Source organism: Bufo gargarizans, chromosome 3, assembly GCF_014858855.1.
Source record: "Bufo gargarizans isolate SCDJY-AF-19 chromosome 3, ASM1485885v1, whole genome shotgun sequence".
Lineage (NCBI taxonomy): Eukaryota > Metazoa > Chordata > Amphibia > Anura > Bufonidae > Bufo > Bufo gargarizans.
Genome location: NC_058082.1, coordinates 300,978,980 through 301,005,762, shown reverse-complemented (window position 1 = coordinate 301,005,762; position 26,783 = coordinate 300,978,980). Strand labels below are relative to the sequence as shown.

At 49.1% G+C, this 26,783-nt stretch overlaps 1 protein-coding gene across 2 annotated transcripts in view; it reads left to right on the top strand.

The window, feature by feature from the left end:
• The window catches only part of LOC122932497 (Fc receptor-like protein 5), a 133,627-nt gene that overhangs the window by 96,267 nt on the left and 10,577 nt on the right, over positions 1-26,783 (top strand). Inside the window, exon 7 of one of the 2 annotated variants that reach the window (XM_044286950.1) lies at positions 21,009-21,266. The exons of the other annotated variant lie outside the window; for it this stretch is intronic. Coding sequence (XP_044142885.1) covers positions 21,009-21,266 — 258 coding nt within the window. The remainder of the gene's footprint in view (positions 1-21,008; positions 21,267-26,783) is intronic. 2 annotated transcript variants of the gene reach the window in all.

The following is a 26,783-nucleotide window of genomic DNA, read 5'->3' as shown; positions in this document are numbered from 1 at the left end:
ATCTCTCCTCACACTCTGCTCCCTCCTCACACTCTGCTCTATCCTCACACTCTGATCTCTCCTCACACTCTGGTCTCTCCTCACACTCTGATCTCTCCTCACACTCTGCTCTCTCCTCACACTCTGCTCTCTCCTCACACTCTGCTCCCTCCTCACACTCTGCTCCCTCCTCACACTCTGATCTCTCCTCACACTCTGCTCCCTCCTCACACTCTGCTCCCTCCTCACACTCTGATCTCTCCTCACACTCTGCTCTCTCCTCACACTCTGATCTCTCCTCACACTCTGCTCTCTCCTCACACTCTGCTCTCTCCTCACACTCTGCTCTCTCCTCACACTCTGCTCTATCCTCACACTCTGATCTCATCTTACACTCTGCTCTCTCATCACACTCTGCTCTCTCATCACACTCTGCTCTCTCCTCACACGCTAATCTGTCTCCTTACACTCTGATCTCTCCTCACACTCTGCTCCCTCCTCACACTCTGCTCTCTCCTCACACTCTGATCTCTCCTCACACTCTGGTCTCTCCTCACACTCTGATCTCTCCTCACACTCTGCTCTCTCCTCACACTCTGCTCTCTCCTCACACTCTGCTCTCTCCTCACACTCTGCTCCCTCCTCACACTCTGATCTCTCCTCACACTCTGCTCCCTCCTCACACTCTGCTCCCTCCTCACACTCTGCTCTCTCCTCACACTCTGGTCTCTCCTCACACTCTGATCTCTCCTCACACTCTGCTCTCTCCTCACACTCTGATCTCTCTCCTCACACTCTGCTCTCTCCTCACACTCTGCTCCCTCCTCACACTCTGCTCTCTCCTCACAATCTGATCGCTCTTCACACTTTGCTCTCTCCTCACACTCTGCTCTCTCCTCACAATCTGCTCTCTCCTCACACTCTGCTCTCTCCTCACACTTTGCTCTCTCCTCACACTCTGCTCTCTCCTCACAATCTGATCGCTCTTCACACTTTGCTCCCTCCTCACACTCTGCTCTCTCCTCACAATCTGATCGCTCTTCACACTTTGCTCCCTCCTCACACTCTGCTCTCTCCTCACAATCTGATCGCTCTTCACACTTTGCTCCCTCCTCACACTCTGCTCTCTCCTCACACTTTGCTCCCTCCTCACACTCTGCTCTCTCCTCACACTCTGCTCTCTCCTCACACTTTGCTCCCTCCTCACACTCTGCTCTCTCCTCACAATCTTCTCTCTCCTCACACTCTGATCGCTCTTCACACTTTGCTCCCTCCTCACACTCTGCTCTCATCTCACACTTTGCTCTCTCCTCACACTGTGCTCCCTCCTCACACTGTGCTCCCTCCTCACACTTTGCTCTCTCCTCACACTCTGCTCTCTCCTCACACTTTGCTCCCTCCTCACACTCTGCTCTCATCTCACACTTTGCTCCCTCCTCACACTTTGCTTTCTCCTCACACTTTGCTCTCTCCTCACACTCTGCTCTCTCCTCACACTCTGCTCTCTCCTCACAATCTGATCGCTCTTCACACTTTGCTCCCTCCTCACACTTTGCTTTCTCCTCACACTTTGCTCTCTCCTCACACTCTGCTCTTTCCTCACACTCTGCTCTCTCCTCACAATCTGATCGCTCTTCACACTTTGCTCCCTCCTCACACTTTGCTTTCTCCTCACACTTTGCTCTCTCCTCACACTCTGCTCTCTCCTCACACTCTGCTCTCTCCTCACAATCTGATCGCTCTTCACACTTTGCTCCCTCCTCACACTTTGCTCCCTCCTCACACTTTGCTTTCTCCTCACACTTTGCTTTCTCCTCACACTTTGCTCTCTCCACACACTCTGATCGCTCTTTACACTTTGCTCCCTCCTCACACTCTGCTCTCTCCTCACACTCTGCTCTCTCCTCACACTCTGCTCTCTCCTCACACTCTGCTCTCTCCTCACACTCTGATCTCTCCTCACACTCTGCTCTCATCTCACACTTTGCTCCCTCCTCATACTTTGCTCCCTCCTCACACGCTAATCTGTCTCCTCACACTTTGCTCTCTCCTCACACTCTGATCTCTCCTTACACTCTGCTCTCTCCACACACTCTGCTCTCTCCACACACTCTGCTCTCTCCTCACACTCTGATCTCTCCTCACACTCTGCTCTCATCTCACACTCTGCTCTCTCCTCACACTCTGCTCTCATCTCACACTCTGCTCTCTCCTCACACTCTGCTCCCTCCTCACACTTTGCTCCCTCCTCACACTCTGCTCTCTCCTCACACTCTGCTCTCATCTCACACTTTGCTCTCTCCTCACACGCTAATCTGTCTCCTCACACTTTGCTCTCTCCTCACACTCTGATCTCTCCTTACACTCTGCTCTCTCCACACACTCTGCTCTCTCCACACACTCTGCTCTCTCCTCACACTCTGATCTCTCCTCACACTCTGCTCTCATCTCACACTTTGCTCTCTCCTCACACTCTGATCTCTCCTCACACTCTGATCTCTCCTCACACTCTGCTCTCTCCACACACTCTGCTCTCTCCTCACACTCTGCTCTCTCCTCACACTCTGATCTCTCCTCACACTCTGCTCTCATCTCACACTTTGCTCCCTCCTCACACTTTGCTCCCTCCTCACACTCTGATCTCTCCTCACACTCTGATCTCTCCTCACACTCTGCTCTCTCCACACACTCTGCTCTCTCCTCACACTCTGATCTCTCCTCACACTCTGCTCTCATCTCACACTTTGCTCCCTCCTCACACGCTAATCTGTCTCCTCACACTCTGATCTCTCCTAACACTGCTCCCTCATCACACTCTGATCTCTCATCACAGTGTCCAAATCATCAGGCAAAGGGTTAAAGTCAGTAACCAAAGCCTATATCCTATAGTCCAAAGTGGATTAAACAAGCTAGTGTGGTGATATGAAGACAAACCCATCACAGGATACTGTGGCAAGCATTTGCCTGTTTAAAATAGTCCAAGCTACCGGTCATGTGACATGGCCGGCATCACGTGACCACCTGACATCACCACGCCATATATGATAGCATGACTACTGATCATCCGGCTCTCCTGCTTGTGGAAGCTGGCCTGTTACCCCAGACTGTTGGCACCATCAGGAATGGGAAAGGGGTACTCCAACCCCACCTCTGGCCCCCGCATACCAACCCCATCTAAACCCCTTTAATAACGACACTGACACCGTTCAACTTTTCAACCCTTTATTTTGTTGGGTGGTAATCGGCCACAGCTTTATTCAAACGGCAAACCGTAACTTTAAACCGTGCTCTCCGCCAGCCGCTGGTCTCCCAGCGGACGGATTCGCCCATTTTTTCTCCAACACCTTTAAGCTGAAATAACTTGCCGCCAGCTGTGACTTAAGAAAATTCCAACGAGGCGCAATGCCCATAAAACCACTTCCATTAACCACGTAGAAAACCCAGTCAAAAGAGGCCCCACACTACCAACTCACAAGGGAGGGAGGGCAAATCGCTTCCGCACAAAGAGGAAGAGGAGAGGCGGGACAGCGGCATATAAGCCCTCCTAGCCGCCCGCCTCCTCTCCCAACCGGATCAGCATGTTAACCCCTAACTGCCCACACAAAACGGGTGCCAGTGGGGAAACCAAACTAAGGGGGATAAGAACAAGGGGGGGGGGGACCACCAGTCCCTGCCCACCCTCCCTAAGCTGTCGGGTGGCCACCAGACTGTTGGCACCATCAGGAATGGGAAAGGGGTACTCCAACCCCACCTCTGGCCCCCGCATACCAACCCCATCTAAACCCCTTTAATAACGACACTGACACCGTTCAACTTTTCAACCCTTTATTTTGTTGGGTGGTAATCGGCCACAGCTTTATTCAAACGGCAAACCGTAACTTTGAACCGTGCTCTCCGCCAGCCGCTGGTCTCCCAGCGGACGGATTCGCCCATTTTTTCTCCAACACCTTTAAGCTGAAATAACTTGCCGCCACGGAGGAGAACCGCCCTCAAACGGGGCTCCGACCACCACCCAACAAAAACATGGCCTGCTCTATCCCATCCTGAAGACCTGAAAGGAAAATATCCAAGCCGATATCCGTCAGATGCACCCCGTCAGGCCTCATCAATGAGCGATTATCGCCCTCCAGCTGCCGGTGTCTGACCACCACACCACCCCGGGACCGAACAAAACGGGAGATACGGGCATTAATCGTCCTCCTACACCTCTCCACCGCCTCCCCACCCTGCCATACAACCCGAGGGACAACCTCGGACCACACCAGGACCACCTCACGGAAAAAAGAAGGGAAACGCTCCAAATCCGACCTAATGAGGGCCAACAATTCCACCAGGGGCACAGAACCTATATCGTTACCCCCCGCATGCAAAACCAGAATCACCGGGCCACTGGCCTGCAAACCAATGTCGACCACTTGGGACAGGAGCTGAGTCCATCGCAACCCACGGATTCCTCTCCAGGACACATCCACCTCACGGAAGCCGAGGGATCTCCCACCGGGCCGGCAATCGGCTCTCTGGGCTGCCCAGAACACATACGAATGGCCGAGAATCCAAACGGCCGGACGCCCAGGACCTGCAAGAGAATAGAATTAGCACCGAGCAAACATCACTCAAAACCAAGAGATTCCTGAAAACCAAATATACACGTCAACAAAAACGCACAAGTAGGGCACACAGAAACTAAGAAGTAGCTGAATGACTGGCCAAATAATCTTTTGAAAATCTTCCCTTTCCTTTTTTTTTTTTTTTTTTTTTATACGTTACCTGTCAACATAACAGAAGGTCCGGTCGAATATACCTAGCAAAGCAATCGGACTTCCACCTGCCAATTCTCATAACCTCCGATTCGGGTAAACCTGCCCTGGCCACCTCCGTGGCCGCCCCAATCCGGAACGAATGAGTACCGAATTCCCCGGGATTCACCCCAACCCACTCCAAACAAGACCGCAAAACCCTGGTGAACTGGAATTTGGTCAAGGGGGAACCATCCGCATGCGCAAAGAAATTACCGCTCACCGGGCGAACTGCACTATAGCTACCCACCAACCCGACAGGGCAAGAAATACCCGCCACTGGATACAGAGGAATCCAGGCGCCCCTGCCAAACTGGTCAGTTTTAGACCGCCGGACCCTAATCCTCAACGAATCACTGCCTAGCACCACGTCCTGGCAAGAAAGGCCTCCTATTTTCTTACAAGAGGGCGCAACTAACTCGCCCAACCGCAGCGCCGCAAAGAAGGCCACGCTAAAACAACACGAGAACAACGTCGTCTCAAAAGGCGAAGCGCAAACATCCGGAAGCCCGGCAATAAGCCTACCCAGCAAAGCAAACGAGATCGGCCTCCGGCACTCGCGAGAGACAAACTCTCTCCTCCAACCCCTCAGAGCCTGCCGGATAATAAACTGCTTGGTGACATCCACCCAGCCGCGCAATTTAAAATGAAAGGCAACACCCGCCAAACGCCGCTGTGCTACCGCGGCCGAAACGCGCTCAGCTCGCAAGCGCAATAGCCATTCCGTCGTGACCTCCAAGCGCAGGTCAACCTGGGACGCCACGTCCCTGCCATTCACCATTCCCAACCACTCATCCCACGCCTTACCATGGGCCTGCCAAGTAGCCGGGGAAATCGATGATCGGACCAACGACATCAGCTCCTGTCCACCAGGTCCCACAGGTACGACGGGCACGTCCAGCCCTCCAAATCCGCTCCCGGAAGAAAGAACCTGAAATCCTGCCAACGAAAACGGGAGAGAGCATCAGCAATCTTGTTATCAACTCCTGGAACGTGACGAGCCCTAAAATAGATATTACATTCGAGGCACCGAAGGACGAGATGACGAAGCAAAGATAGAACCGGGAGGGAAGAGGAAGACAAGCTGTTGACAGCATAAACCACACTCAAATTGTCAGTCCAAAACGAAACATGCTTATTGGCCAATCGGTCACCCCATAACTCCACCGACACAATAATCGGAAACAATTCCAACAACGTGAGGTTCTTGCACAAACCAGCAGATCGCCAAGTGGCAGGCCACTCACCGGCACACCACTCAAACCCCAAAATCGTACCAAAACCACACGACCCGGAAGCATCCGAAAACAGAGACAGCTCGGAATTAGGGGTCACTGCAGACATGTAGCATGTATGACCATTGAAAGAGCGCAGAAAAGCCTTCCACACCCGCAAATCCTCCTTTAGAGACGCAGTGATCCGAATGCGATGACGGGGAGACTGCACACCCCTGGTAGCTAAAGACAAACGCCGGGCGAAAACCCGACCCATGGGCATCACCCTACACGCAAAGCACAAGAGACCCAGGAGAGACTGCATCTGCAGGAGGGAAACCTTCCTGACCGCCAGGAACCCATCAATTAAACTCACAAGCTTCTGAAGCTTATCATGTGGCAACCGGAAAACCATATTGACAGTGTCAATTTCGATACCCAGAAAAGACAAACACGTAACCGGGCCCTCCGTTTTCTCCATAGAAATCGGGACCCCAAACTGAGCCATCCGCTCCAAAAACAGATTCAGCAAGAACAAGCAACCATCCCCAGACCCTGGAGAAACAAAAAGGAAGTCGTCCAAATAATGCAAAACCGACGTAGAGCCCGACTCAAAACGAACGACCCATTCCAGAAAGGAACCAAACAACTCAAAATAGTGACACGAAATGGAGCAACCCATAGGAAGACAGGTATCATAGTAAAACCTGCCGTCCACACAGCAACCCAGCAAATGAAAACAATCCGGGTGAACAGGAAGCAGGCGGAAAGCAGACTCTATATCCGATTTGGCCAAAAGGGCCCCCTGGCCCGCCTCCCTAACCAGCGCGACCGCACGGTCAAAGGAGACGTAAGACACCGAAGCATCCTCTGGACTAATGGCGTCATTAACTGACGAACCCTTAGGGTGGGACAAATGATGAATCAACCTGAACTTCCCCGGTTCCTTCTTAGGAACCACGCCAAGCGGGGAAACCCGCAAATTAGGGAAAGGCAGCACCTCAAACGGACCCCTAATCCTGCCCAACGAAACCTCCTTAGCGACCTTCTCCCGAAGAACCTCCGGTAACTCCCGAGCAGACTTCAAGTTATCAGAAAAAAACGGCAAGCGGTTAAGCACAAAAGGAATAAAAAACCCAAAGGAAAAGCCAAAACGGAGCTGAGCAGCAGCACGTTTATTGGGATACCTGTCTAACCAGGGGCCCATCTCTGCCACGCTCACCGGGGTCCTTAACTCCCCCTTGGACAAACTGCCTGGAAGGCCCAATCGCGGGGCGGGAGCATTTACCCGCCGGGTGAGGGCCGCCACAGGCGGAGCACTCATGCTTGAACCTGCACAATCCGGCAAACCTGCAGTTCCCCTCGTTGAACAACCAACAAGACCCGGGGCGGCGGACGGCCACCGGTCCATGGGAAGGTGATCCCCCTGAACCAGCGGCCGCTGCTGGAAAGGGAGAGGGCCTCTGCGCGACCATCAACCGCAACCACACATCCGTCGCCTTCACCCCCCACCCCATCTCCGGATGTAACGCCAACCGACGGTGGAACTCCTCATCGTACCGCCACCATGCACTGCCCCCGTGCGATTTATAGGCACTATAAATAATATCCTGATAAACAAACAGCTCAGCACAGCGCTCAGGGTGACGCTGTCCCATAACACAACCCAAAACAGAAAAGGCCTGCAACCAATTGTTCATGGTCTTGGCCACCCGGGGTCTACGCTCAGAAGGTCTATCCGAGAAACGCCGTTCCTTATCAACCGTGTGTTGGTCAACCGATATGAGGGACCAAACATCCACATACTGGTTAGCCCACACCTTCTCCTTAACCGCCTCATCCAGGTGGGCCCCTAGGAGGCTAACCCCACAATAGCACGAATCCTTGTGCACCCCCGCCAGAACAGGCGCCTGCTTAACACTGGGAGGAGGGGGATCCGGAACCGGGGCAGGCGGCTGCAAACGATCCAACAACATCTGCAACAACTCGGCCGCGTTCGCATCCCCCACCCTCTTCGAGAAATCGCCCGTGCTCACATCCCCTGCTCCCGCCCCCAACACACCCACAGAATGGTACTCACCGGACGCAGAAACAGGAACCACCGGAGGAACAGGCATCGGAACCTCAGACTGAACAGTCGCCGCAGGAGCCAGGCAACGGACCCTGGACGAGTGACGCCGCGACCGTCCACTGCGACGCGAACGTGCTACACGACCAGACTCCCCCGACGCAGCCAGCGACCCCTCAGAGGAGGACGGCGAGCGCCACCTGGAGGATCTGGAGCGCCTGCTCCACGCCGAGCCACCAGACCTGCGGTGGGAGTGACGTCTGCGGGAACCGCGGCGACCACGCCTCCTGCTCTCCGGAGAGGAGGACGACGAGGTGGACCGAACCCTGCGCCGGCGTGACCCCTGGGGAAGGGAGGGGGGGGGTGGCAAGGTGAAAGAATTTACAGCAGGGGCAGAAGGAGGGTCCACCCGCACCCCATCATCATTGTGAGCAGGGGGGGGGCCACTTCCACAACTGCCGCAGATGGCAGAGCCCCATCCCCCTGCAGCTGCTCATGGGGGACAGGAGGGGGCAAAGGCTGAGAAGCAGGAGGAGTGGGAGGGAGACTATGGGAGGAGGAGCTGCTGGCCTGAGCTCCCATCACTAAAGCGCCGCTCCACGCCGCAGTCACACCAGCGGCAGCAGGACGGGACACGAGGTGAGAGGGAACAGGAAGGGGCGGAGCCACCGCCGACTCGGCAGCACAGGGGACCTGCCGGCGAGCCTGGAAAGCGCCAGCGACGGCTGTAGCAGGCAAGGTAAGGGGAACTGGAGGGGGGGGGAGCGCCCGAACCGAGCGGGGGGGCGGATGTGCCGTGCAGACCGCCGGCCCCTCACCACAGTACCGGGATCCGCGGACATTACCTCCCTAGGGGGACACGCCGAGCCAGGAGAGGAGGAAGGCTGAGGGGAACCGAGGCTGCTCAAGAATGAGCGCAGCCATCCCTCACCCCCCTCCGCCATTCTCGCCCTCAAAGCCTCCATCAGAGGGACATCAGAGGCGGACATCTTCCTGCAGACAGAGCGCAAATCGCTTCCGCACAAAGAGGAAGAGGAGAGGCGGGACAGCGGCATATAAGCCCTCCTAGCCGCCCGCCTCCTCTCCCAACCGGATCAGCATGTTAACCCCTAACTGCCCACACAAAACGGGTGCCAGTGGGGAAACCAAACTAAGGGGGATAAGAACAAGGGGGGGGGGGGGGACCACCAGTCCCTGCCCACCCTCCCTAAGCTGTCGGGTGGCCACCAGAAACTGGACACCACCGGAGCTATGAGTGAAGGAGGGCACCCGTCAGCCCTGTTATAACATCTCTCCTTAACTCTGCTTCCTCTTCACACTCAGATATCTCCTCACACTCTGCTCCCTCCTTACACTCTGCTTACTCTCTGTTCTCTCCTCACACTCTGCTCTCTCCTTACACTCTGCTCTCTGCTTACTCTCTGTTCTCTCCTCACACTCTGCTCTCTCCTTACACTCTGCTCTCTGCTTACTCTCTGTTCTCTCCTTACACTCTGCTCTCACCTCACACTCTGATCTCACCTCACACTCTGATCTCACCTCACACTCTGCTCTCTCCTTACACTCTGATCTCACCTCACACTCTGCTCTCTCCTTACACTCTGCTCTCTGCTTACTCTCTGCTCTCTCCTTACACTCTGATCTCACCTCACACTCTGCTCTCTCCTTACACTCTGCTCTCTGCTTACTCTCTGTTCTCTCCTCACACTCTGATCTCACCTCACACTCTGATCTCACCTCACACTCTGATCTCACCTCACACTCTGCTCTCTGCTTACTCTCTGTTCTCTCCTCACACTCTGATCTCACCTCACACTCTGATCTCACCTCACACTCTGCTCTCTCCTTACACTCTGCTCTCTGCTTACTCTCTGATCTCACCTCACACTCTGCTCTCTCCTTACACTCTGATCTCACCTCACACTCTGATCTCACCTCACACTCTGCTCTCTCCTTCCACTCTGATCTCACCTCCCACTCTGCTCTCTCCTTACACACTGATCTCACCTCACACTCTGATCTCACCTCACACTCTGCTCTCTCCTTACACTCTGATCTCACCTCACACTCTGATCTCACCTCACACTCTGCTCTCTCCTTACACTCTGCTCTCTCCTTCCACTCTGATCTCACCTCCCACTCTGATCTCTCCTCCCACTCTGATCTCTCCTCACACTCTGCTCTCTCCTTACACTCTGATCTCACCTCACACTCTGCTCTCTCCTTACACTCTGCTCTCTGCTTACTCTCTGTTCTCTCCTCACACTCTGATCTCACCTCACACTCTGATCTCACCTCACACTCTGATCTCACCTCACACTCTGCTCTCTGCTTACTCTCTGTTCTCTCCTCACACTCTGATCTCACCTCACACTCTGATCTCACCTCACACTCTGCTCTCTCCTTACACTCTGCTCTCTGCTTACTCTCTGTTCTCTCCTCACACTCTGATCTCACCTCACACTCTGATCTCACCTCACACTCTGATCTCTCCTTACACTCTGATCTCACCTCACACTCTGATCTCTCCTCACACTCTGCTCTCTCCTTACACTCTGATCTCACCTCACACTCTGCTCTCTCCTTACACTCTGATCTCACCTCACACTCTGATCTCACCTCACACTCTGCTCTCTCCTTACACTCTGATCTCACCTCACACTCTGATCTCACCTCACACTCTGCTCTCTCCTTACACTCTGATCTCACCTCACACTCTGATCTCACCTCACACTCTGCTCTCTCCTTCCACTCTGATCTCACCTCCCACTCTGCTCTCTCCTTACACACTGATCTCACCTCACACTCTGATCTCACCTCACACTCTGCTCTCTCCTTACACTCTGATCTCACCTCACACTCTGATCTCACCTCACACTCTGCTCTCTCCTTACACTCTGATCTCACCTCACACTCTGATCTCACCTCACACTCTGCTCTCTCCTTCCACTCTGATCTCACCTCCCACTCTGATCTCTCCTCCCACTCTGATCTCTCCTCACACTCTGCTCTCTCCTTACACTCTGATCTCACCTCACACTCTGATCTCACCTCACACTCTGATCTCACCACACACTCTGATCTCACCTCACACTCTGATCTCACCTTCCACTCTGCTCTCTCCTCACACTCTGCTCTCTCCTTACACTCTGATCTCACCTCACACTCTGATCTTACCTCACACTCTGCTCTCTCCTTGCACTCTGCTCTCTGCTTACTCTCTGTTCTCTCCTCACACTCTGATCTCACCTCACACTCTGATCTCACCTCACACTCTGATCTCACCTCACACTCTGATCTCTCCTTACACTCTGCTCTCCGCTTACTCTCTGTTCTCTCCTCACACTCTGATCTTACCTCACACTCTGATCTCACCTCACACTCTGATCTCTCCTTACACTCTGATCTCACCTCACACTCTGATCTCACCTCACACTCTGCTCTCTCCTTACACTCTGATCTCACCTCACACTCTGATCTCACCTTCCACTCTGCTCTCTCCTTACACTCTGCTCTCACCTCACACTCTGCTCTCTCCTTACACTCTGATCTCACCTCACACTCTGCTCTCTCCTTACACTCTGATCTCACCTCACACTCTGATCTCTCTGCACATTCTTCTCCCACCTCACACTTTGAGCTCTCCTCCCACTCAGATCTCTTCTCACACTTTGATCACACCTCACTCTGCTCTCTTCTGATGCTCTGCTCTCTATACAATCTGCTACCTCCATACACTCTGCTCTCTCCTTACACTCTGATCAATCATCATACTCTGCTCTTTTCATACTCTGAACTCTCCCAACACAGATCTTACCTCACTCTCTGCTTTTTCTTCATATTCTGCTCTCTTCCCTCACACTCTGATCTCTCCTCACACTCTGCTTCCCCATCTCCTTTTGATCTATTCTCACCCTCTGATCTCTCCTCACACTCTGATCTCTTTTCACACTTTGATCTCACCTCACACTCTGCTCTCTCCTCACTCTATGTTCAATCCTTGCACTCTGATCGCATCTTCCACTCTGCTCTCTGCTCACTCTCTGCTCTGTCCTCACACTCACTAACACTCTGATTTCCTCTCCCACTCTGCTATCTCCTCATACTCTAATCTCTCCTCACACTCTTCTCTCTGCTTACACTCTGATCTTTCCTTACAGTCTGACCTCTCTCCTCACACTCTGATCACACTCTCCTCTCAACTCACAGTATGCTGTCTTCTCACACTTAGATCTCACTTCACGTTCTGCTCTCTCCTCGCACTGTGCTCGCTTCTCACGTTCTGATCTCTCCTCACGTTCTGATCTCTCCTCACATTCTGATCTCTCCTCATGCTCTGCTCTCTTTTCTCATGCTTTGCTCTCTTTCCTCACGCTCTGATCTCTCCTCGCACTCTGATCTCTGATCACGCTCTGATCTGTCCTTATAATCTGCTTCTTCCTCACACTCTGCTTCCTCATCACACTTAGCTCTATCCTCACATTCTGATCTCACCTCTCACTCTATTTTCTCCTCACACTCTGATCTCACCTCACACTCTGATCTCACCTCACACTCTGCTCTCTGCTTACTCTCTGTTCTCTTCTCACACTCTGATCTCACCTCACACTCTGATCTCACCTCACACTCTGCTCTCTCCTTACACTCTGCTCTCTGCTTACTCTCTGTTCTCTCCTCACACTCTGATCTCACCTCACACTCTGATCTCACCTCACACTCTGATCTCTCCTTACACTCTGATCTCACCTCACACTCTGATCTCACCTCACACTCTGCTCTCTCCTTACACTCTGATCTCACCTCACACTCTGCTCTCTCCTTACACTCTGATCTCACCTCACACTCTGATCTCACCTCACACTCTGCTCTCTCCTTACACTCTGATCTCACCTCACACTCTGATCTCACCTCACACTCTGCTCTCTCCTTACACTCTGATCTCACCTCACACTCTGATCTCACCTCACACTCTGCTCTCTCCTTACACTCTGATCTCACCTCACACTCTGATCTCACCTTCCACTCTGCTCTCTCCTTACACTCTGATCTCACCTCACACTCTGCTCTCTCCTTACACTCTGATCTCACCTCACACTCTGATCTCACCTCACACTCTGCTCTCTCCTTGCACTCTGCTCTCTGCTTACTCTCTGTTTCTCCTCACACTCTGATCTCACCTCACACTCTGATCTCACCTCACACTCTGATCTCACCTCACACTCTGATCTCTCCTTACACTCTGCTCTCCGCTTACTCTCTGTTCTCTCCTCACACTCTGATCTCACCTCACACTCTGATCTCACCTCACACTCTGATCTCTCCTTACACTCTGATCTCACCTCACACTCTGATCTCACCTCACACTCTGCTCTCTCCTTACACTCTGATCTCACCTCACACTCTGCTCTCTCCTTACACTCTGATCTCACTTCACACTCTGATCTCACCTCACACTCTGCTCTCTCCTCACACTCTGATCTCACCTCACACTCTGATATCTCACCTCACACTCTGATCTCTCCTTACACTCTGATCTCACCTCACACTCTGATCTCACCTCACACTCTGCTCTCTCCTTACACTCTGATCTCACCTCACACTCTGATCTCACCTTCCACTCTGCTCTCTCCTTACACTCTGATCTCACCTCACACTCTGCTCTCTCCTTACACTCTGATCTCACCTCACACTCTGATCTCACCTCACACTCTGCTCTCTCCTTACACTCTGATCTCACCTCACACTCTGATCTCACCTTCCACTCTGCTCTCTCCTTACACTCTGCTCTCTCCTTACACTCTGATCTCTCCTTACACTCTGATCTCACCTCACACTCTGCTCTCTCCTTACACTCTGATCTCACCTCACACTCTGATCTCTCTGCACATTCTTCTCCCACCTCACACTTTGAGCTCTCCTCCCACTCAGATCTCTTCTCACACTTTGATCACACCTCACTCTGCTCTCTTCTGATGCTCTGCTCTCTATACAATCTGCTACCTCCATACACTCTGCTCTCTCCTTACACTCTGATCAATCATCATACTCTGCTCTTTTCATACTCTGAACTCTCCCAACACAGATCTTACCTCACTCTCTGCTTTTTCTTCATATTCTGCTCTCTTCCCTCACACTCTGATCTCTCCTCACACTCTGCTTCCCCATCTCCTTTTGATCTATTCTCACCCTCTGATCTCTCCTCACACTCTGATCTCTTTTCACACTTTGATCTCACCTCACACTCTGCTCTCTCCTCACTCTATGTTCAATCCTTGCACTCTGATCGCATCTCCCACTCTGCTCTCTGCTCACTCTCTGCTCTGTCCTCACACTCACTAACACTCTGATTTCCTCTCCCACTCTGCTCTCTCCTCATACTCTAATCTCTCCTCACACTCTTCTCTCTGCTTACACTCTGATCTTTCCTTACAGTCTGACCTCTCTCCTCACACTCTGATCACACTCTCCTCTCAACTCACAGTATGCTGTCTTCTCACACTTAGATCTCACTTCACGTTCTGCTCTCTCCTCGCACTGTGCTCGCTTCTCACGTTCTGATCTCTCCTCACGTTCTGATCTCTCCTCACATTCTGATCTCTCCTCATGCTCTGCTCTCTTTTCTCATGCTTTGCTCTCTTTCCTCACGCTCTGATCTCTCCTCGCACTCTGATCTCTGATCACGCTCTGATCTGTCCTTATAATCTGCTTCTTCCTCACACTCTGCTTCCTCATCACACTTAGCTCTATCCTCACATTCTGATCTCACCTCTCACTCTATTTTCTCCTCACACTCTGATCTCACCTCACACTCTGATCTCACCTCACCCTCTGCTCTCTGCTTACTCTCTGTTCTCTTCTCACACTCTGATCTCACCTCACACTCTGATCTCACCTCACACTCTGCTCTCTCCTTACACTCTGCTCTCTGCTTACTCTCTGTTCTCTCCTCACACTCTGATCTCACCTCACACTCTGATCTCACCTCACACTCTGATCTCTCCTTACACTCTGATCTCACCTCACACTCTGATCTCACCTCACACTCTGCTCTCTCCTTACACTCTGATCTCACCTCACACTCTGCTCTCTCCTTACACTCTGATCTCACCTCACACTCTGATCTCACCTCACACTCTGCTCTCTCCTTACACTCTGATCTCACCTCACACTCTGATCTCACCTCACACTCTGCTCTCTCCTTACACTCTGATCTCACCTCACACTCTGATCTCACCTCACACTCTGCTCTCTCCTTACACTCTGATCTCACCTCACACTCTGATCTCACCTTCCACTCTGCTCTCTCCTTACACTCTGATCTCACCTCACACTCTGCTCTCTCCTTACACTCTGATCTCACCTCACACTCTGATCTCACCTCACACTCTGCTCTCTCCTTGCACTCTGCTCTCTGCTTACTCTCTGTTTTCTCCTCACACTCTGATCTCACCTCACACTCTGATCTCTCCTCCCACTCTGATCTCACCTTACACTCTCCTCTCACATTATGCTCTCTCCTCATATTCTGATCTCCTCTCACACAGGGGTAGGATTCAAATTTTTAACAACAGGTTCCCTACTTAACGGCAAGCATGCGGCATCACGGCACATGTTTATATACATACACAATATATATGCAACACACATACACATGAATACACCATATATCCACTACACACACATACCACCCAACTTTCAAAAAGCCCAAGGAGCTAAACTATCAGAGGCGTGCAAAGCTCGTCACAACAAGTGTTTTAAAGCCATGGCCCACTCCTCTAACTCCACATAATGTCTATCTGCCTAGTCTCCATTGTGCCCCACACAGCAGTTATGCCAGATCTGGGATGGTTGGGAGGTATGCATACACAGAATATATACACTCACATAATCACATATACGACATACACCATACAGTATATAAATGACCCCTAGGCTACACTTACAGTAGATTTTCCGACATCATATACATTTCATACACATTTGTACCGAGCACTAAAGACATATTTGCAGACACATTATATTCAGTGCTATCCAGAATACAGCGCCACATGCCTCTTGCATCCAGTGACTTCTCCTCTGATCCTTCTCTTTCCTCATCTTCTCCTTTCAGACCAGACCGCCATGATGATTTTTCACCCATCTCTCGTCTCTGCAGTTTGACAAAAAGACATCTTAGGTTCCTACTTTTCCATCCTCCTACCTTCTGAACAACTCATTCTGCCACATTTAATACTGTGCCCGCTGTGCTCCTCAATACTATACTACAGAAACTGTACACCGAAAAATGCCAGTACCACACAGATAGTGCCCCCAGTACTGTGCCCACTGTGTGCCCCAATACTAACCAGCAGAAACAAATAAACCCCCTGATGACACTAGTACCACACAGCTTGCCACATAAAAGGAAAAAAAAACACTAATACTTTCCTCCATGCTGGCAGGGATGCATACCTCTTCCAGCCTGTGTCCCGCGCAGTACAAATCTCGGCTCAGGCGGACGCAATGATGTCATCGCTCCGCCTGTGCCAGCCTATGATAGGCTGCAAGCCTAGTGCCTGCAGCCTATCAGAGGAGCAGGAAAGGGAGACCCCTCTCCCTTGCTCTGCTGCTGCCGCTGCCGAGCTCCAGATCAGGAATCAGCCAGCAACACGGTTCTCTGATCCGGCTGTAATTTTAACAACCGGATCTGAAGAACCGGAGGAAACTGGCTGAATCCCATGCCGGCTGTCACATTGATCTCTCATCATACTCTGATCTCTCCTCACACTCTGATCTCTCCTCACACTCTGATCTCTCATCATACTCTGATCTCTCCTCACACTCTGATCTCTTCTCACACTCTGATCACTCCTCACACTCTGATCACTCCTCACACTCAGATCTCTCCTCACACTCTGATCTCTTCTCACACTCTGATCTCTCTCCTCACACTCTGATCTCTTCTCACACTCTGATCTCTCCTCACACTCTGATCTCTTCTCACACTCTGATCTCTTCTTACACTCTGATCTCTCCTCACACTCTGATCTCTCCTCACACTCTAATCTCTCCTCACATTCTGATATCTCCTAACACTCTGATCTCACCTTACACTCTGCGTTCTCCACACGCTCTGCTGCCTCCTCATGCTCTCCCTCTCCCTCACATCTCTCCTCTCACTCTAGTCTCTCCTTACACTCTGATCTCTCTCCTTACACTCTGATCTCTCTCTTCTCACACTCTGATCTTTCTCCTTACACTCTGATCTCTCTTCTCACACTCTGATCTCTCTTCTCACACTCTGATCTCTCTTCTCACACTCTGATCTCTCTCCTTACACTTTGATCTCTCCTCTCACTCTGGTCTCTCTTCTCACACTCTGATCTCTCTCCTCACACTCTGATCTTTCTCCTTACACTCTGATCTCTATTCTCACACTCTGATCTCTCTTCTCACACTCTGATCTCTCTTCTCACACTCTGATCTCTCTCCTTACACTTTGATCTCTCCTCTCACTCTGATCTCTCTTCTCACACTCTGATCTCTCTTCTCACACTCTGATCTCTCTTCTCACACTCTGGTCTCTCTCCTCACACTCTGATCTTTCTCCTTACACTCTGATCTCTCTTCTCACACTCTGATCTCTCCTCTCACTCTGGTCTCTCCCCTCACTCTGGTCTCTCCTTACACTCTGATCTCTCTTCTCACACTCTGATCTCTCTTCACACACTCTGATCTTTCTCCTTACACTCTGATCTCTATTCTCACACTCTGATCTCTCTTCTCACACTCTGATCTCTCTCCTTACACTTTGATCTTTCTCCTTACACTCTGATCTCTATTCTCACACTCTGATCTCTCTTCTCACACTCTGATCTCTCTTCTCACACTCTGATCTCTCTCCTTACACTTTGATCTCTCCTCTCACTCTGATCTCTCTTCTCACACTCTGATCTCTCTTCTCACACTCTGATCTCTCTTCTCACACTCTGGTCTCTCTCCTCACACTCTGATCTTTCTCCTTACACTCTGATCTCTCTTCTCACACTCTGATCTCTCCTCTCACTCTGGTCTCTCCCCTCACTCTGGTCTCTCCTTACACTCTGATCTCTCTTCTCACACTCTGATCTCTCTTCACACACTCTGATCTTTCTCCTTACACTCTGATCTCTATTCTCACACTCTGATCTCTATTCTCACACTCTGATCTCTCTTCTCACACTCTGATCTCTCTTCTCACACTCTGATCTCTCTCCTTACACTTTGATCTCTCCTCACACTCTGATCTCTCCTCACACTCTGATCTCTCCTCACACTTTGATCTCTCCTTACACTCTGATCTCTCTTCTCACACTCTGATCTCTCTCCTCACACTCTGATATTTCTCCTTACACTCTGATCTCTCTTCTCACACTCTGATCTCTCTCCTCACACTCTGATCTCTCTTCTCACACTCTGATCTCTCCTCTCACTCTGGTCTCTCCTTACACTCTGATCTCTCTTCTCACACTCTGATCTCTCTTCTCACACTCTGATCTCTCTTCTCACACTCTGATCTTTCTCCTTACACTCTGATCTCTATTCTCACACTCTGATCTCTCTTCTCACACTCTGATCTCTCTCGTCACACTCTGATCTCTCTTCTCACACTCTGATCTCTCTCCTCACACTCTGATCTCTCTCCTCACACTCTGATATTTCTCCTTACACTCTGATCTTTCTCCTTACACTCTGATCTCTATTCTCACACTCTGATCTCTATTCTCACACTCTGATCTCTCCTCTCACTCTGATATTTCTCCTTACACTCTGATCTCTCTTCTCACACTCTGATCTCTCTCGTCACACTCTGATCTCTCTTCTCACACTCTGATCTCTCTCCTCACACTCTGATCTCTCTCCTCACACTCTGATATTTCTTCTCACACTCTGATCTCTCTCCTCACACTCTGATCTCTCTTCTCACACTCTGATCTCTCTTCTCACACTCTGATCTCTCTCCTCACACTCTGATCTCTCTCCTCACACTCTGATATTTCTCCTTACACTCTGATCTCTCTTCTCACACTCTGATCTCTCTCCTCACACTCTGATCTCTCTCCTCACACTCTGATCTTTCTCCTCACACTCTGATCTCTCTCCTCACACTCTGATATTTCTCCTTACACTCTGATCTCTCTTCTCACACTCTGATCTCTCTTCTCACACTCTGATCTCTCTCCTCACACTCTGATCTCTCTCCTCACACTCTAAACTTTCTCCTTACACTCTGATCTCTCTTCTCACACTCTGATCTCTCTCCTCACACTCTGATCTTTCTCCTTACACTCCGATCTCTATTCTCACACTCTGATCTTTCTCTTCACACTCTAATCTCTCTTCTCACACTCTGATCTCTCTCCTCACACTCTGATCTCGCTCCTCACACTCTGATCTCGCTCCTCACACTCTGATCTTTCTCCTTACACTCTAATCTCTCTTCTCACACTTTGATCTCTCCTCTCACTCTGGTCTCTCTCCTCACACTCTGGTCTCTCTCCTCACACTCTGATCTCTCCTCACACTTTGATCTCATTCCTCACATTCTGATCTCTCTTTACACTACTCTCACCTAACACTCTACTCTCTTCTCGGAATTTGATCCCTCCTCACACTCTGATCTTTCTCCTTACACTCTGATCTCTATTTTCACACTCTGATCTTTCTCCTCACACTCTGATCTCTCTCCTCACACTCTGATCTCTCTTCTCACACTCTGATCTCTCGCCTCACACTCTGATCTCACTCCTCACACTCTGATATTTCTCCTTACACTCTGATCTCTCTTCTCACACTCTGATCTCTCTCCTCACACTCTGATCTCTCTTCTCACACTCTGATCTCTCCTCTCACTCTGGTCTCTCCTTACACTTTGATCTCTCTTCTCACACTCTGATCTCTCTTCTCACACTCTGATCTTTCTCCTTACACTCTGATCTCTATTCTCACACTCTGATCTTTCTCTTCACACTCTAATCTCTCTTCTCACACTCTGATCTCTCTCCTCACACTCTGATCTCTCTCCTCACACTCTGATCTTTCTCCTTACACTCTAATCTCTCTTCTCACACTTTGATCTCTCCTCTCACTCTGGTCTCTCTCCTCACACTCTGGTCTCTCTCCTCACACTCTGGTCTCTCTCCTCACACTCTGGTCTCTCTCCTTACACTCTGATCTCTCTCCTTGCACTCTGATCTCTCCTCACACTTTGATCTCATTCCTCACATTCTGATCTCTCTTTACACTACTCTCACCTAACACTCTACTCTCTTCTCGGAATTTGATCCCTCCTCACACTCTGATCTTTCTCCTTACACTCTGATCTCTATTCTCACACTCTGATTTTTCTCCTCACACTCTGATCTCTCTCCTTACACTCTGATCTCTTTTCTCACTCTCTGATCTTTCTCTTCACACTCTGATCTTTCTCTTCACACTCTAATCTCTCTTCTCACACTTTGATCTCTCCTCTCACTCTGGTCTCTCTCCTCACACTCTGGTCTCTCTCCTCACACTCTGATCTCTCTCCTTGCACTCTGATCTCTCTCCTCACACTCTGATCTCTCTCTCACACTCTGATCTCTCTCCTCACACTCTGATCTTTCTCTTCACACTCTAATCTCTCTTCTCACACTTTGATCTCTCCTCTCACTCTGGTCTCTCCTTACACTCTGATCTTTCCTCACACTCTGATCTCATTCCTCACATTCTGATCTCTCTTTACACTACTCTCACCTAACACTCTACTCTCTTCTCGGAATTTGATCCCTCCTCACACTCTAATCTCGCCTCATACCTTTCTCTCCTGACACTCTCCTCTTCCCTCACACTTCTGTCTTCTGTTGCTTCTCTGTCCTTCTGCAGTTTTTTTCTGTGGTTCTACTATTCTCCTCCTCACACAGGCCTTTTTTTCTCTTGCTTTTTCCTATTTAGCTCCAGTATCAGACCCTGTACTGAATGCCTCATGCCTCGGTAATGGCAGTGCTGCTATCACCTGCTGGATTCTTGGTGGGACAAATCCCAAATTTAACCTGACTGTGAATGGAGACGTCATTCAATTTCCTAATAATTGTACCTCTTGTTCTTGGTTTAACTATACAATCTCCTCAAGAGGTCCATGGAATATTTCCTGTTCTGTGGAAAACAAGATTAGGAAGTCGATGAGTAATATTCCAAGTCATTCCTGTCCTGGTGAGTGTGTGGCATTTATGTAATTCTGAGAAGTTCTCTCATGCTCCTCCAGTGGTATCCCATGGCATCTGGTTATTGGGGTAACAGGCCGGCATCCACAAACAGGAGGGGCAGCCGTCACATCCACTGCCTGTGATTGGTTTTTCTTTTAGAAGATCCACACTAGCCGTTCTGTTCTGCTCTGGACCTTTTAGATTCTGGACCTAGCTTTAAATTCTGACGCTAACCTTTTGTCTGACAATTTGGACCCTGACACGACTTCCTGGTATCGATCCCTGGCTTGTTATTATTTCTGATTATTCTCTGATTTTGTCCTGTCTGTCCCGGTATTAACTCTGGCATAGTTTGGTTAATGATTTGTGTCTTCTGAGTCTGTGCATTTTTGTCTCTCCTGGGTTGACACTGCTCATCTGTTTCTGCTTTGACTTTACTCGGTTTTGGCCAATCATTCACTAGTTTATTATGTCCCCTTTGTGCCTTCCTGTATATGTTCCTCCACTTATTTAAGGAGGGACTGTCAATCAGTTGTGGAACATCAACTAGGACGTATTGTGCGAATAAGTAGGGACATTGATTGGAGTATTCTCTGGTCAAGTGATGGCTGACCCACAGAGGTTAAGAGATAGAAGTGTGGAGGACCAAAGAACCAGACAAAACCATAATCAGAGGCAGACTGAGACCAGGGCAGGCAGAGTACATTAAATCTGACAAACAGTTTGAGGTCAAGGTGGGCAGCATAGGGTCAGAATGGAGATCAGGGAGATATCAGGCAGCAGAGGGTCAAAACCAGTCTGAACAAGACAAGTAGTGCACATTTGCAGGAAATTAAAGAACTACAACCTATTTCTCAGGCACCCTACCAAAGGTGCCATAAATGCCCTAGGGTGGCCAGCCATAGGTTGGGTGAGATTAAGAGCTGGAGAGCACACATGCCCACTACAGGCAGTGAGAGGCAGATCCAGAATGAATCAGGTCTCCAGAGTGCCAACCTAGAGGCCCTGCCTGCCGGAAAGGAGCGGTGAGCATGGGACACCAGTGAATGTTCTGGTGGTTGTGCCTAAAAGGAGATGGCAATGGGCACGAACCACCAGTGCGGCATGTCTGCTGTTCACTGTTGACATGTAAATAACCATTTTAGATGCAATAAATCATTATGCTTATGTTTTGACCAACAATATAGTGATAGAAAGATAGCAAGATGGTGGGAATATTCAGTGCAGAGCATCAAGGGCACTAAACATTTAAGGATCATCTTCTGGGCACTTGTGAAAACAGTGCTTGGGAGATTGTAGACATGGGAGAGAAGTAATCTCCTGAGATCTCTTTAGTGGGGGCTGTATATATCTGTATGTAGTAATCTCCTGAGCTCCCTCTAGTGGTGGCTGTATATATCTGTATGTAGTAATCTCCTGAGCTCCCTCTAGTGGTGGCTGTATATATCTGTATGTAGTCATCTCCTGAGCTCCCTCTAGTGGTGGCTGTATATATCTGTATGCAGTAATCTCCTGAGCTCCCTCTAGTGGTGGCTGTATATATCTGTATGCAGTAATCTCCTGAGCTCCCTGTAGTGGTGGCTGTATATATCTGTATACAGTAATCTCCTGAGCTCCCTCTAGTGGTGGCTGTGTATATCTGTATGCAGTAATCTCCTGAGATCTCTCTAGTGGTAGCTGTATATATCTGTATGTAGTTATCTCCTGAGCTCCCTCTAGTGGTGGCTGTATATATCTGTATGTAGTAATCTCCTGAGCTCCCTCTAGTGGTGGCTGTATATATCTGTATGTAGTAATCTCCTGAGCTCCCTCTAGTGGTGGCTGTATATATCTGTATGTAGTAATCTCCAGAGCGCCCTCTAGTGGTGGCAGTATATATCTGTATGTAGTAATCTCCTGAGCTCCCTCTAGTGGTGGCTGTATATATCTGTATGTAGTAATCTCCAGAGCGCCCTCTAGTGGTGGCTGTATATATCTGTATGTAGTAGTCTCCTGAGCTCCCTCTAGTGGTGGCTGTATATATCTGTATGTACTAATCTCCTGAGCTCCCTCTAGTGGTGGCTGTATATATCTGTATGTAGTAATCTCCTGAGCTCCCTCTAGTGGTGGCTGTATATATCTGTATGTAGTAATCTCCAGAGCTCCCTCTAGTGGTGGCTGTATATATCTCTTTGTAGTAATCTCCTGAGCTCCCTCTAGTGGTGGCTGTATATATCTGTATGTAGTAATCTCTAGAGCGCCCTCTAGTGGTGGCTGTATATATCTGTATGTAGTAATCTCCTGAGCTCCCTCTAGTGGTGGCTATATATATCTGTATGTAGTAATCTCCTGAGCTCCCTCTAGTGGTGGCTATATATATCTGTATGCAGTAATCTCCTGAGCTCCCTCTAGTGGTGGCTGTATATATCTGTATGTAGTAATCTCCTGAGCTTCCTCTAGTGGTGGCTGTATATATCTGTATGTAGTAATCTCCAGAGCGCCCTCTAGTGGTGGCCGTATATATCTGTATTTAGTAATCTCCTGAGCTCCCTCTAGTGCTGGCTGTATATATCTGTATGTAGTAATCTCCTGAGCTCCCCCTAGAGGTGGCTGTATATATCTGTATGTAGTAATCTCCTGAGCTCCCTCTAGTGGTGGCTGTATATATCTATATGCAGTAATCTCCTGAGCTCCCTCTAGTGGTGGCTGTATATATCTGTATGTAGTAATCTCCTGAGCTCCCTCTAGTGGTGGCTGTATATATCTGTATGTAGTAATCTCCTGAGCTCCCTCTAGTGGTGACTGTATATATCTGTATGCAGTAATCTCCTTAGCTCCCTCTAGTGGTGGCTGTATATATCTGTATGTAGTAATCTCCCTCTAGTGGTGGCTGTATATATCTGTATGTAGTAATCTCCTGAGCTCCCTCTAGTGGTGGCTGTATATATCTGTATTTAGTAATTTCCTGATCTCCCTCTAGTTGTGGCCGTACATATCTGTATTTAGTAATCTTCCTCTAGTTGTATATATCTGTATGTAGTCATCTCCTGAGCTCCCTCTAGTGTTGGCTGTATATATCTATATGTAGTAATCTCCTGAGCTCCCTCTAGTGGTGGCTGTATATATCTGTATGTAGTAATCTCCTGAGCTCCCTCTAGTGGTGGCTGTATATATCTGTATGTAGTAATCTCCTGAGCTCCCTCTAGTGGTGGCTGTATATATCTGTATGTAGTAATCTCCTGAGCTCCCTCTAGTGGTGGCTGTATATATCTGTATGTAGTAATCTCCAGAGCGCCCTCTAGTGGTGGCTGTATATATCTGTATGTAGTTATCTCCTGAGCTCCCTCTAGTGGTGGCTGTATATATCTGTATGTAGTAATCTCCTGAGCTCCCTCTAGTGGTGGCTGTATATATCTGTATGTTGTAATCTCCAGAGCGCCCTCTAGTGGTGGCTGTATATATCTGTATGCAGTAATCTCCTGAGCTCCCTCTAGTGGTGGCTGTATATATCTGTATGTAGTAATCTCCTGAGCTCCCTCTAGTGGTGGCTGTATATATCTGTATGTAGTAATCTCCAGAGCGCCCTCTAGTGGTGGCTGTATATATCTGTATGTAGTAATCTCCTGAGCTCCCTCTAGTGGTGGCTGTATATATCTGTATGTAGTAATCTCCTGAGCTCCCTCTAGTGGTGGCTGTATATATCTGTATGTAGTAATCTCCTGAGCTCCCTCTAGTGCTGGCTGTATATATCTGTATGTAGTAATCTCCCTCTAGTGGTGGCTGTATATATCTGTATGTAGTAATATCCTGAGCTCCCTCTAGTGGTGGCTGTATATATCTGTATGTAGTAATCTCCTGAGCTCCCTCTAGTGGTGACTGTACATATCTGTATGTAGTAATCTCCTGAGCTCCCTCTAGTGGTGGCTGTATATATGTGTATACAGTAATCTCCTGAGCTCCCTCTAGTGGTGGCTGTATATATGTGTATACAGTAATCTCCAGAGCGCCCTCTAGTGGTGGCCGTACATATCTGTATGTAGTAATCTTCCTCTAGTTGTATATATCTGTATGCAGTAAGTTTCTGAGGTCCCCGTAGTTGTGACTGTATATATCTACTTTTATATTTTTTCATGGAGCTGTGTGAGGCTTACCTTTTTGCGTGTTAAGCTATAGTTTTAAGCAGATGTTTCCTTCAAAAGTTTCCTTTTCACATATTTATAGCTTATATGTGAATATTCTATAATTTATAAGTGAAGGGCGGATGGTTTTCTGGATATCATTTTCACAAGAACCTCTTTGTATTCTGCGTCCTGTCCACAGCTTGTGACGTTCTTTCTATCTGGACTTTTAGCACGACAGAGAGGCAGTCAGACCATCAGTCAGACCAAGGAGGAGCCAGGGATGGTGACACTTATCCTATCAGTGCGGCCGCTCAGGGCTCCTCACATTACGCTTTCACTGCTCTGCTCCTCTTTGTCCTACCTATAAATATCAAGGACAATAATGAGTAAGCCATGCCATTATAAGGCCCCTTGCAGACGAGCGTGTCCGGATAAGGTCCGGATGCGTTGCGGCAAATCCGCGCGAGTAGGTAACCAATTGCAGTCAGTTTTGACTGCGATTGCGTACCGTTGTTCAGTTTTTACCTCGCGGGTGCAATGTGTTTTGCATGCGCGTGATAAAAGAACTGAATATGGTACCCAGACCCAAACTTCTTCACAGAAGTTCGGGCTTGGGATCGGTGTTGTATAGATTGTATTATTTCCCCTTATAACATGGTTATATGGGAAAATAATAGCATTCTGAATACAGAATGCATAGTACAATAGCGCTGGAGGGGTTAAAAAAAATAATAGTAATTTAACTCACCTTAATCCACTTGTTCGCGCAGCCGATTGAGTATATGCAGAGTGGATCACATGCAGGATTGAGTATATGCAGAGTGGATCACATGTAGGATTGAGTATATGCAGAGTGGATCACATGTAGGATCGAATACATGTAGAGTGGATCACATGTAGGATTAAAAACATGTAGATTGGATTACATGTAGTATTGGAAACATGTAGAATAGAACACATGTAGGATCGGGAACATGTAGAATAGATCTCATGTGGGATTGAGGACATGTGGAGTAGAGTGAATCACATGTAGTACTGATGATATGTAGAGTGGATCAAATGTAGTATTGATGACATATAGAATGGATCACGTGTAGGATTAGATACATGTAAAGTGAATCACATGTAGGATTGAGAACATGTCGATCACATATAGGACTGAGGATATGTGGAGTGGATCACATGTAGGATAAAGGACATAAAATGGATCATGTTTAGGATTGAATAAATGTAGAGTGGATCACATGTAGGATTGGGAACATGTAAAGTGGATCACATGTAGGACTGAGAACATTTAAAGTGGATCACATATATAGTTGGTAACATGTAGAATAGATCACATGTGGGATTTGGGACATGTGTAGTAGAGTGGATCACATGTAGGAATGAGAACATGTAAAGTGGATCACGTGTTGGACTGATAA